This window comes from Stegostoma tigrinum, chromosome 3, assembly GCF_030684315.1.
Source record: "Stegostoma tigrinum isolate sSteTig4 chromosome 3, sSteTig4.hap1, whole genome shotgun sequence".
Taxonomy (NCBI): domain Eukaryota; kingdom Metazoa; phylum Chordata; class Chondrichthyes; order Orectolobiformes; family Stegostomatidae; genus Stegostoma; species Stegostoma tigrinum.
In genome coordinates, this window is record NC_081356.1 from 105,371,215 (window position 1) to 105,384,139 (window position 12,925).

The 12,925-nt window shown below is 40.9% G+C and overlaps 1 protein-coding gene across 5 annotated transcripts in view; it reads right to left on the reverse strand.

The window, feature by feature from the left end:
* poc5 (POC5 centriolar protein homolog (Chlamydomonas)) overlaps positions 1–10,352 on the reverse strand; it is a 71,822-nt gene extending 61,470 nt beyond the window's left edge. For 3 of the 5 annotated variants that reach the window (XM_059644803.1, XM_048527582.2, XM_048527581.2), the window contains exons 1-3: positions 10,278–10,352; positions 7,856–7,939; positions 3,686–3,836 (exon numbers count right to left, since the gene is read on the reverse strand). In XM_059644803.1, coding sequence (XP_059500786.1) covers positions 3,686–3,836; positions 7,856–7,939; positions 10,278–10,280 — 238 coding nt within the window. In that variant the 5' untranslated portion in view covers positions 10,281–10,352. Of the gene's footprint in view, positions 1–3,685; positions 3,837–7,855; positions 7,940–9,250; positions 9,325–10,277 lie in introns of all 5 variants that reach the window. The other 2 variants (XM_048527583.2, XM_048527584.2) reach the window with 2 other exon arrangements.
* Between the last annotated feature and the right edge of the window lie 2,573 nt (positions 10,353–12,925).

A 12,925-nucleotide genomic window follows, 5' to 3' on the forward strand; every position in this document is an offset into this window, starting at 1 on the left:
CTTCGAGTTAGTCACCTCTAGCTCTTCTAAACTCGAGAATACAGGCTTAGCCTATCTAGTTTTTTTGCTCATAATACAATCCAGTAATTCCAGCCAGATGTAGTCTTACCACAAAAGCAGAATACAGGAACAGTAGAAGGCTATTTGGCTCAAGCCTGCTCCACCATTCAACGTGATCAGGGCGGATCATCCAACTCTGTACCCTGCTCCTGCTTCCATCCCATACCCTTCAACACCTTGGGAATCAAGAACTACGTCTGTCTCCTTCAGGATATTTAATGCTTTGACTTAAATCACTTTGCAGCAAAAAAATTCTATAGGTTCACCAATCTCTGAACAAATTTCTCTTAATCCAAGTCCCAAATGAAACATTCCATATCCTTAGGCTGAGACCCCTAGTTCTAGACCACCCTACTCTTGTATTGAAGCACTTTCAGGGAAGTTAAGTTCAGGGTCATCTCTGTATTGTGGCAAAACAATATCTATTTGGCTTTGATTCTAAAGCAGAAATGCTTGCACGCTCACCCAAACTGTGGCATCTAATCCACAAGTACAACTCATTTAAAAAAAAAGAAAAAATTTGCATACTATGTGGATATAGTCATAGAAGTTCAGAATACCCGAAATCACTAATGTAATCTTAAAAGTCTTCAGCTAAGTGAATTCGCATAAAATCCATGGGCACCTGTAATCGGGGACTGAAACCAATCTAGGGAAATACTGAAATTGGGGAGCTTTGTGAAGGGGTGAAGCAAACACACTGGACACAGCCCCAACCAACCAAACTGAAGATTTTAAATATTGGCTTCAAAATGGGGAAAAAAGTGACAGATGTGGATTATCATCACTTGTTGAAAAAGATGAACCACAAAGACAAAACACGATTAATGGCTAGTATCAAGCTGATCAAACTTCTGTATGTTGACTCATTTGTGTTTAATATATTTTCAGTACACAATGTTGAAAATCTTTACCCTTTTAAAAGAAGACTTAAACATATTTAGCAATTCACCATTGTTTGTAAGCAAAGCCCACTGCTGACTGAATTCAAGAGTCAATTACACTGGCACCAGGAATCCAGCAAGGTAAATCAACACATGGTACACCCACACAGGGAAAATCCTTCCCTAAAATAGCTTGGCCCACAAATGTAGCATTGCTTAACTTATAAATAGGAAGTGATGACTAAATCACTCTGGTACTTGCGCCACACTGCAGTCACTCAAAATTTCTCTTCTCTTTACCACATTTACGAATTCACTGATCTGTTTCTATGATTTTCTGCTTCTTGCTTCAGTTCAGCAACTTGTTCTTCTTCTGTGATGATCCCTCAGTTCAAACCCTCCCTATTTTGACTTTAAAAGGGCTTTTCAAAGGGTTCTGCTTGAAGGGAAATTGCCTAATGGACATTTTAAATTCCGAGGCAATGCCCTCAGAGTTTGCAGTGTTAGGAATGCTACACAGCCCAGGCTGCACCTACAACATTTTGGCCATTGGAATGTCTAGACTCTATTGTCTATGAAAAGAAATATTTTAATTTTCCAAGACACTTCAGCAGAAAACTTAAAGACAACAAAAAAAAAGGGGGCTGGTAAGATAAAAGTTGCCATTGACGCCATTATTGAAAGTAACTTGGCTAGGTTCAGTTCTGGCAAAGCAGTATCTGAATAAACTAGAAGCATGTAGGATGTGTTAGTAGTCAAGCTCATGTTGCAGTGGAGGATACTCATCTGGTGCTGCAAGTATTAAAGATGACATGTGTGATATACATTAAGTGAACTTTCTAGTAACATTTCTTGTTGTATGTACGCTATTGCTAATTTAAATGGCAAATATTTATATGGTTAACTGGCAAAATTTTCTGTATCATTTTCCAACTTGAATTAGTACAGCAGGCTTTTTTAAAGTGTCAGAATATACCTACAGAAGGTAATCTCTATTCTTTGAGAGAAGTTCATTTCACATTCCAATACCTTGAAACGCATACTTTTGCCATTCTGATACCTTTCCATTGAGAGGCAAGATATATTTGGGTAGCTTGCAAATATTTTTTCATCTCTGCCTAAGCAAAGCTGTTCCAAGTTTAACCACTATGTGTGAAACTACTATGCTGTCATGACATCAGCCTGCAGATATAATCAGCAATAAAGGACACAGGGCAAAGTATGTGTTAGGAGGCATCAAGATCATAGAATCCCTACAGCATGGAAACAGGCCCTTCGGACCAAGAAATCCACAGTGACCCTCAGGGCATCCCACCCAGACCCATCCCAACACGACGGGCAATTTAGCATGGCCAATCTACCTAACATGCACATCTTTGGATTGTGGGAGGAAACCCACACAGTCACAGGGAGAACATGCAAACTCCACACAGAGTGTCGCCAAGGGGTGGAACTGAACCCAAGTCCCTGGCGCTGTGAGGCAGCAGTGTTAACCACTGAGCCACCGTGCTGAGTTGGGTAGCTTGTTGGACTACTAAAAGGACGAAAGATTATCAGGAACATGCATGAATATAAAATGGAGGTTAAAATCAGCTCAGCTGTGATTTGATTACCTACATGGCAGAAGAGGCTCGAGTGATCCAGTGGCTTACTCTTGTTCCTTGCTGATATGTTAGATTTAAGGGAGAGAGAAAGTATCTTTGTCGCAGAAAGTTCAGAGCTGCAAAGATCACTGAACAGTTAGCTAAAGAAGTCAATTTATGGATAATAACCCTTGCCCAAAACCTGCAGCGTCAAAGTAAAAATCTTTGTTCTTAATGTAGGCAGAGGCTGACATTTTAACCAAGTCAGAAGAGTGAACTGTACAGGAATTTCATTAGATCCTGATTCAGCAGTTTACTCCATCACCAGAATGGGTTATTCCTTTCTAACAAGTTATCCACCTTTCAAGGTGAAGATAAAAGACTGCACATGCACTCTCGACTTGTACAAAGACAGCAGAGGATGTGGTTTCTCCATGGTAAACCCCAAGAACTTCCTCAAGTAATTATGCAGTAGAATTATTTCTTAAGGCACAGCTACGCAAGCTATTTTCTCTATTTATTGTACTATGACAAACTTTGATTGCGAGACTGAAGACCATATATTTACACAGTGCCATACATGCTACAATGTTTTACAGTCAATTAATGGATGCTGAAGTGGAGTCACAACTGTATTTTTAGGCAGACAGGGTAATCAAAAGTGAATAAAGCAAGATACCACAAACAGAAGAAAGTAATCAGAGCGTATGAAGCTAATAAACGAGAGAGGCCAGGAGAATTAACACATTTTTTAACATTAACACATCTATCCTCACCATAAAGCACCCAAGTAACTTATCTGGAAAGCAGCATCTCAGTAAGTGTGAAAACCTCTTAGCATTACAACATCTGCCTAGAATAAATATTTAAAATTAGTGCACAAACTCAGTTTTCTGCCTCATAACTATGTTATCACCAAGTCAGGGCTGACACCAGGACATTATGGGGAAGCTGAATAAACCAAATTTGTACATTTTCTGATCAGATTAAAATCTGATTGTTAATACCTGGTTCAAAACAATAATAATTTAAGAAGCAACAGTAGCTGTCTAAAACTTAGGAGGAAGTTTAACTTATTCTAGTTGAAGCAATTTTAAAAGCACAAGGACCATATTTACAGGACCTTTCAAAATCTGATTTGAAATAATTAGGCTTCACCTGCAAAATGCTGAGGAGATTGGTCATCTGGCACTGCACTGGAACCTCTGTTGCCTGTTGAAAGTCTTGTTACACAACGTGATTGCTTGGGGGAGTCAGAAACCCACTTTGGAGTTACTACTGCATAACGCAGGAGCTCTTCATACTCATCCTTACAGGCAGACAAAAAACACATTTAGTGCCATAAAGACATAGAAAATTCTATTTTTTCCAAAGTAACCACATCAGCACACAATAGAAAATAAAAGCTCACAGTGCAATTAACTTTAATTATAAAAGCAGAACATTCCAGGTGTTGGAAATATTCGGCAGACCAGGCAATCCACTTTCGGCCTTGGATGATATAATTGCTGAAATATTTCAAAACTGGATGTCCATATAATATTACAATAACGTGCTCATTCTCATGAGATGGAATTTGCAACTTCAGCAAATGCAAGTTGGCCATGTGCTAGGAATCTGAATGATGTTGTCTTTTACAGTTTTGCCACTCAGCAAAGTTGAAAGATCCATCCATGCTAATAAGTTGGGAAACAATCACAGAAGCCGCAGCGTGGAAACGAGCCATTTGGCCCAACAAGTCCACACCGATCCTCTGAACAGCATGCCACCCAGACCCATGCCTCTACCCTATCCCTGTGACCTTGTATTTGCCATGACTAATCCATCTATCTTATACATTCCTGGACACTATGGACAATTTTGCACAGCTAGTCCACCTAACCTGCACGTCTTTAGACTGTGGGAGGAAACCTGAGTACCCAGTGGAAACCCACAGACAGGGGCAGAATCTGCAAATTCCACACAGTCACCTGAGGGTGGAACTGAACCCGGGTCTCTGGCGCTGAGGCAGCATTGCTAACCACTCCTAAGAGCTACATTGATGGGATGTAGGCATCACAGAATAGGTCAGCCTTTATTTCCCATCACAAATTCCCCTTGAAGTGTTGGTCATAGTGATGGCAATCTTGAACCACTTCACTCGTTTTATTCTCAGAACATCATAATGCTGTTATGGAGGGAGTTGCAGGATTTTATTTTAGTGACACTGAAGGAATTTTGAGTCAGGATAGTGAGTGGCTCAGAAAGGCCAGGTATCCACGTATCTGCTGCCCTTATCCTTTTAGGTGGAAGTGGTCACAGGTTAGTGAGGTGCTTTCCAAAGAGTCTCGGTGAATTTCTGCAGCATATCTTACAGATGGTATACATTGTTGCTACTGTGTGTAAACAGCAGACGCAATTAATGTTTACGGATGCATCATTGCAAGCAGCACTCATAATAGAGATTAATGGGAACTGCAGATGCTGGAGAGTCTGAGATAACGTGTGGAGCTGGATGAACACAGCAGGCCAAGCTGCATCTTAGGAGCACAAAAGCTTTTGTGCTCCTAAGATGCTGCTTGTCCTGCTGCGTTCATCCAGCTCCACACTTTGTTATGTCAAAATAAGTATGGCTGGTTGGCAAATTCAGTCCTCAAAAGTCCCAGTGATCCTGAAAATTGGCCAGGGGTATACCAGATAACTGCGGAATGGGCAAACACGATGAAGAATGACAAAATTTGAAAGAAGAAATTCATCTAATCATAGGGAGGTAGCAAAAGGGAATGTTGAAGCAAGTTTGGATGGAGAGGACAGACTGAAGTTGACTTCAAAACAAATAAAGTTGGGGGTGTGGGAAATAAAAAAAAGGAAGGGAGGATGCCAAGGGGGAACAAACAGTCTTAGCTCAGTTTTCCTTTTGTTGACGGATTTAACTGGAATCAAGAAACTAACAGTACTACTGGCATTTCAAACAGCATAACCAGCAAATGATGGACTGACCTAAGCAGTTCCAAAACCAACAGATCAAATTCAAGCTCTGCAGTTCTGCCACATCCTATCACGATGAAGGACAATGAAACAACTAACCAGAGGCATATCTCTGCAAATAACCCCACCCTCAGTGATATGCGAACCTTGTACTTCACCTCAGTATCACTCACCTGCCAGTATCCAGAGAATTTGATTTATTGCTTGTGATATTGAGACATGACTGAAGACACTGCAAGGATTTTCCCCTGACAAAATTCTGTAAAGGTGAAGTGAGAGCGATCGCTCTTGACATCAAGGCAGTATTTGATCCCTGATTGGAAAAGCAGTTTCTTTTAAAATGTTGCCATTCTACGTGTGGTATCAAGCAGGTTCCTCCTCGGCAGCATTGTGGGTTTATCAACATCAAATGCACTTTGTAGGAGGCGATGCCCCTGTGGTATTATCTCTGGACTGTTAATCCAGAGACCCAGATAACATTCTGGGAACCAGGGTTCAAATCCCGCCATTGCAGATGGTGGAATTTGAATTCAATAACTATCTGGAATTAAGAATCTAATGATGATTGTGAATCCATTGTCAACGGTCAGGAAAAATCCATCCGGTTCACCGATGTCCTTTAGGGAAGGAAACTGCCATTCTTACCTGGTCTGGCCTACATTTGACTCCAGACCCACAGAAATGTGGTTGACTCTGAACTGCCCTCTGGGCAATTAAGGATGGGCAACAAATGTTGCTTAGCCAGTGACGCCCTCATCCCAAGAATGAATAAAGAAAAACAGTAGTATCCACCAAAAGGAACGCTTTCTTAAACAGTGACCCAATGGTTCCTGATTCCCGTATGAGTGGAAACGGTCTCTCCATATCCACCCTGTCAAACGCGGCGTTAATGACTAAGCACAGTGCTGATTGATTGGCATAGGCATTATTGTGGAGAATGTAATGCTTTTTGAAGCATGATTGGTAACTGTTAAATTTTGTTTAAATTTTAAACAAGGCTGGGTCACTTGGATTGGTCAATGCTTTGCCTTGGGGAAAAAATTCTAAAGATCCTATTCTGTTGAATTGAAACAGGTGTAGCAAGTGTACATGTTCTTCCTAGGGGCGAGCCTCAGACAATCTGGAATGGGCTGCCAGTGTAATTTATTGCTGACTCGTATTACTTACGAAATGTTGTCCAGAACATCTACTGTCAGACAGAGTTTAGACACTGCGCAGGCTGTTGCAAACAGAAGTGCTAGGTTAGTGAGTTTTGAGAAGATTTGTAACTCAGGTTGAGGTTCTGGATGCGAGTTTGCTCGCTGAGCTGGAAGGTTCGTTTTCAGACGTTTCGTCACCATTCTGGGTAACATCATCAGTGAGCCTCCGATGAAGCACTGGTGTTATGTCCTGCTTTCTATTTATCTGTTCAGGTTTCCTTGGGTTGGTGATGTCATTTCCTGTTCTTTTTCTCAGAGGATGGTAGATAGGCTCCAAATCAATGTGTTTGTTGATGGAGTTCTGGTTGGAATGCCATGCTTCTAGGAATTCTCGTGTGTGTCTCTGTTTGGCTTGTCCTAGGATGGATGTGTTGTCCCAATCAAAGTGGTGTCCTTCCTCATCTGTATGTAAGGATACTAGTGATAGTGGATCATATCTTTTTGTGGCTAGTTGATGTTCATGTATCCTGGTGGCTAGCTTGCTGCCTGTTTGTCCAATGTAGTGTTTGTCACAGTTCTTGCAAGATATTTTGTGCTAGGTTATTTGACACAACTGGCCAGACTTTGGGATGTACAGACTATATGCCCAGCTCCACATCAGCATCAAAATTTGTATGTTACATTCCTGATCTGCACAATAGGCAGAATGCCTTTTTTTCTTCTGAAAGTGCCCAATTTAAACTTAGATTCAGAATAATGTTTCTCGAAAGTTTGAGCAACAGGCTAAGGTAGCTGTTTCACATTGACTCATTCTGCATAGTAGCAAAGTGGCAGCGGTGATGGGTAATTAAAACTTGAAGAACAGGAGGACTCTGGTAACAGAATCTGTAATAAAAAGCAAAGCTAATGGGGACAATGTAGGCACCATCAGCTGTTGCTAAAAAAATGATTCACTAATGTGCTTACCTGGTCTGGCCTACCTGTGGCTCAATACTCACTAGCATGTGGTTGACTCTTGGCTAATCTTTGTGCAATTAAAGCTGGCCCATGCCAGTGCCATGCGCACTGTATGAACAAGTAATGGTGCTGAAACAAAATGCACATTTTCCTCCCCAAGCAATACATAAAACCTACGCTATCAAACGACTATTCTTTTTAAATATTTAAAGTGTTCAATTATGTTTATCTTTAGATACTCAAAAATGAAATTCCTCTTCCCTACCTGTAGATCAGAAGAAACTGAACTACCTCGATCTGAATCTTTGGGGAGTACAGGGCTGGAAATCCTTTCATCATCAGAGGACATCTGCACAAGAGAAAGCAATCAATTTTTTTTTCCCCCGAGTACTAATCTAGGCCCAGAAGAGAGACAACAAAATCAGTACAATTTTGATAATATCTGTTTACTATTTCAATCTTCTGATCTGAAAAGTATTAATCTTTCTGACCTCAAATTTAACCTGAGCCACCATCCCCCAGTAGATATTATGTTAACATGCTTCTTGCAATCACAGATACAATAAGATGGCTCACGAGAGTCAATTCCCTTAGACTACATACAATGCCACTTAAAAAGAATGTATGAAGTGTGAACTCAAACCCGTTCTTTAAGGGTATTTCCTACAAAAATTAGAGAACAGTGAGCACAGCTTTCTTAAAAAAAACTTTAGTAAGTAAATACTTCAAGGAATTTAATAGGGTCACGATCCAGCTCACCAAAATCAAAGTCTAGTTCTTTTTAAAAATTCTAGGCAAGTTACGAGTTTTCTTACCATTATAATCAATTTTCGTATGGAGGACAAATTTCTAGCTCAAAATGGTATGAGTTTGGCTACTTCCAATTTGATCCTACCTGAATAAATTAATTAATGTAAACAAACTACTTCAGTAGAACATGCTGGTAACAGAATCGTACTTCAGCTACATTTACAATTGCGCAATTTTAAAAAAAAACCCACCAAACATTTTGCCAATCCACTGACATTCATACTAAATTAGTTGAGATTTTCAACTCTTTACATTAAGGGAACTTATTAAGAGCTTCTGAAATTAAGAGCATGAAGCAGTATATTTCTTTCAGTTCTGATTATGAAGGCAGTGCCAGAACACAGGTAGCAGGTTTCATTAAGAAAAAAAAAACCATCATGTTAATCTTTCTCCATGAAAGCCAAAGATACATCTATATTGCAACTTTCAAACAGTGAAACATCTTAACTTATAGGAAGGTAAACAGAAAAATAAACTAATGGTAACTAAGCAAGGAATCATTAGGAAAAGTTTTTAAATTTATTATATAATGGAATGAGAATCATTGGCATTTATTGCCCATCCATAACTGCCCTAGAACAAGTTAGCTTACTAGAGAACGGTTCTTAAGAGTGAATCGCATCACTGTAGAATCTGGAGTAACACGTAGACCAGACAAGGCAAGGATCATAGATGCTCTTCCTCAGAAAGAAGAAGTGAACTAAGAACACAAATAAAAGAAGTCCATTCAGCTTCTCAAGTCTGCCCCACCATTTAACAAGACCACAACTGATCTGCCGATGGTATCGACCCCATTTTCATGCCAGCTCAGAACAGCTGTCAATCTGTGATATTTGAAATGTCTATCTACCTCATCTTTAAACACTTCCAGTGATCCAGCATCCACAATTCTCAGGGATAGAAAACCTCAGACATGATTACTATCTGTGAAAAGAAATTAATTCAAATTTCACTTCTCAATGAGTGACCCCTTATCCTGCAACTATCTCTTATTTAAATATCTTCTCAATATCTACCCTGTCCTTGATAAGTAACCCCTTTCATCCCAGAAATCAACTTTGAATATCCTTCTATGCCAGTATAACCTTTTTTAAAACATACAAGGACCAAAACTGTACACAGTAGAATAAAGTTAATGTTTCAAGTCCAATATTAGTCTTCTCCAGTTATGTCATATTGGTCTAGAACCAATAACTTTTTCACTCTAGATGCTGCCAGACCTGCTGAGTTTTCCAGCATTTTGCGTTTATTTCAGATTTCCATCATCCCACTATTTTACGTTCATTCAGCAAAATTATCATGCATTAAACATTAAGTCAGTCATAGAAGTTAACACAGATATTCGATGGCTTCCATGTTCACCTAAAACATCCTCAATACAAGTCAGTTTCTATGCAGGCACAATCCACGCATGAGAAGGAAATTTATATCAGGATACCTATAGATTAAGTGAATAGGTATAACTGTAGTAGATCGAGATCAATTTAAGGAACTGCTTTTACATCAACCAGAGTCCAAGATATCCTATCTTATAAAAGCAAGCAGTCAAGATGCTGCTGGGTGGGATTCTCCGAGGGTCGGTGTGGACTTGTTATGCCGAAGGGCCTGTTTCCATACTGTAGGGATTCTGTTCTACGTCTCCCGCTGAGCTTTGCCAGCAACTTGTTTTAGTTCCCGATTAACAGCAGCCGTAGATCTTTCGGTTTTTGCTTCATAAGGAGCAGGCGACTGGAACACTGGGCCTGATCGTCAGGAATGAAGTTCGACCCGCGGCTACCGCCGCCTTATTGTTAACGGGACTGCGAGCTTCAGCTGAAGGACCCAGGATATTTAACATAGCTCAGTTTAACCGCGACTAAATCACCGAACACCCTTACCATATCCACCAACCGCCGCTCCTGACCTCCGTCCGTGCTCTCTCCTAAACCGTTTCAAACGGACCGCACGCTAATAACCGCCCAAACTATTGGAGGCTCAGACAAGCAAGGCTCACCCTGATTGGTCTAACCTGCAACACCAACGTTGAACCGCCTTGTGCGCGGATTGGATAGAACTCCCGGATGCGTGTGGTTGCCATGGCGCAGAGACGCGGGACGCTCACCCCCAATTGGCTGGGCGTCTCTCCCAACCCGCGCTTGAGAATTAGCGAGTGATCAGAAGCTTCTTAAGGTCTGCGCTTTGTCAGGGGATAGTGGAGCATTTCTTGGCGCTGACTATTCAGAAAAAAAGAAAATTTCCATTGTCCTAGCCATTTTTAATTTAAAAACCCTGTCATCAAAAATACGTCAACTGATCCACTCGCTATTTGGAGAGCCTAGCAGGGAAGATAGTGCAGCAGCTTTGGCAGGAATTTCTGGGAGTAATTCAGAAATTCATCCCAAGGACGAAGAAACATGTGGGGGTGGGGGTAGGTGATGAAGCAACCATGACTGACAAGGGAATTCAAGGACAAAGTAAAAGTGAAAAGAAAAAGCATCCAACGTGATGAAGACTAGTGGGAAGTCAGAGGTTGGAGAAGCAGTAAGTGTGGGACTTGGGGTGGCGGGGTGTGCAAAAGAAATGGTGGAGGAGATATATTACGTCAGTTTTCACAGTGGAAGACACCAACAATGTACCAGAGCATCAAGAGAGTCAGGGGCAAGAATGAGTGTCGTGGCCACCGCTAAGGAGAAGTTGCTGGAGAAGCTGAAAGGAAATCACCTGGATCAGATGAGATTGAGGAATACTTGGAAGTTCATGGTAGAATAGGGCAGAGTCAGTACAGCTTTGTCAACGGGAGGTCGTGCCTGACAGATCTGTTAGAATTCTTTGAGGAGGTACTGAGCAAGTTAGACAAAGGAGAGACAGTGGACATGATCTATTTGGATTTCCAGAAAGCCTTTGTCAAGGTGCTGCATAGACGGCTGCTGAATAAGGTAAGAGTCTGTGTTAGAGGCAAGGCACTGAGATGAATAGAGGCTTGGCTACCTGACAGAAGGCAAACAGTAGGGATAAAAGGGTCTTTCTTAGAATGGCAGCTGGTGACTAGTGGAGTTCCATGGGTGTCCGTGTTGAGACAGCAACTATTGATGTTATACATTAATGATCTGAACAAAGGAATTGAGGGCATTCTTGCTAAGTTTGCAGATGACACAAAGTTAGGTGGAGGGACAGGCACTGTTGACGAAGAGGGAATACTGCAGAAGAAAATAGCAAGAGAGGCAGATGCTGAAGTCAGAGTCAAAACAGTGTGGAGCTGGATGAACACAGCAGGTCAGGCAGCATCAGAGGAGCAGGAAAGTCGATGTTTTGGTTCATTCACTTCATCAGGATTGCAGAAGGACTTGGAACAGGCTTGGAGAACGGGCAAAGAATTAACGGATAGAATACAATGTGGTTGTGCACTTTGGTAATAAAAGAGGCATAGACTATTTTCTAAATGAGGAATGACTTTGGAAATCTGAAGCAAAAAAGGACTGGCAGTCTTAATTCACAATTTTCTTAATGTTAACTCACAGGTTCAGCTAGCAGTTAGGAAGCCAAATGCAATGTTAGAATTCATTTTGAGATGGCTAGAAAACAAGAGCACAGACGTACTGTTGAGGCTGCAAAGGCTCTGGTCAAACTGCATTTGGAAAATTATGAATGGCTTTGGGCCCCATATCTCGAGAAGGATGTGCTGGCATGGGTACAGAGAAAGTTTATGAGAATGATCCTGGGATGAAGGCCTTGACATATGAGAAGAGGGTGAGGACTCTGGGTCTGTACTTGAAGTAGTTTAGAAGGATGAGAGAAGAATCTCATAGAAACTTACAGAATACTAAGAGGCCTGGATAAGAGTGGATGTGCAGAAAATGTTTCTACGAGTGGGAGAGGCTATGATCTGAGGGTACAGCCTCAGAATGACAGGATAACCGAGATGAGGAGGAATCCTTTTCAGCTAGAGCGTGGTTAAGCTGTGGAACTCATTGCCACAGAAGCCTGTGGAGGTGAAGGCATTGAATGTATTTAAGACACAGACAGGTGCTTGATTAGTAAAGGGAGAAGGCAGGAGAATGAGATTGAGAAACATATCAGCCGTGAGTGAATGGTGATGCAGATTCAATGGACTGAATGACCTAATTCTGCTGTTGTGATCTTATGGTCTGCTGGAAAGTAAACCAATAGAACCTATGATCCAAAAGCAAGATAAACCAATGAAAACAACATAAGATTGTATAAAAACAGCATTAGTCACATTGGAATATTCTAAAATAGTAAAGAATAAGAGCAAAATCAAAAAAGGTAGAAAAGAGAAATGTATACCTCTGCAAAATGTCACACTGGCATATTCAATCAATGTTGTAGTAATCTGGTTTATCTCCCAGCTCATTTTCCTGTAGGGAAATGAGGGAAATGATAATGGGGAACAAAGAAACAGCAGGAGAATTGATCACATACAATGGTTCTGTCTTCACAAAAGAGATCACAAATAATTTCACACAAATCTTGGGGAAACCAACGATCTAATGAAAGGGAGGAATTGAAAAGAAATCAGAGTTTTTAA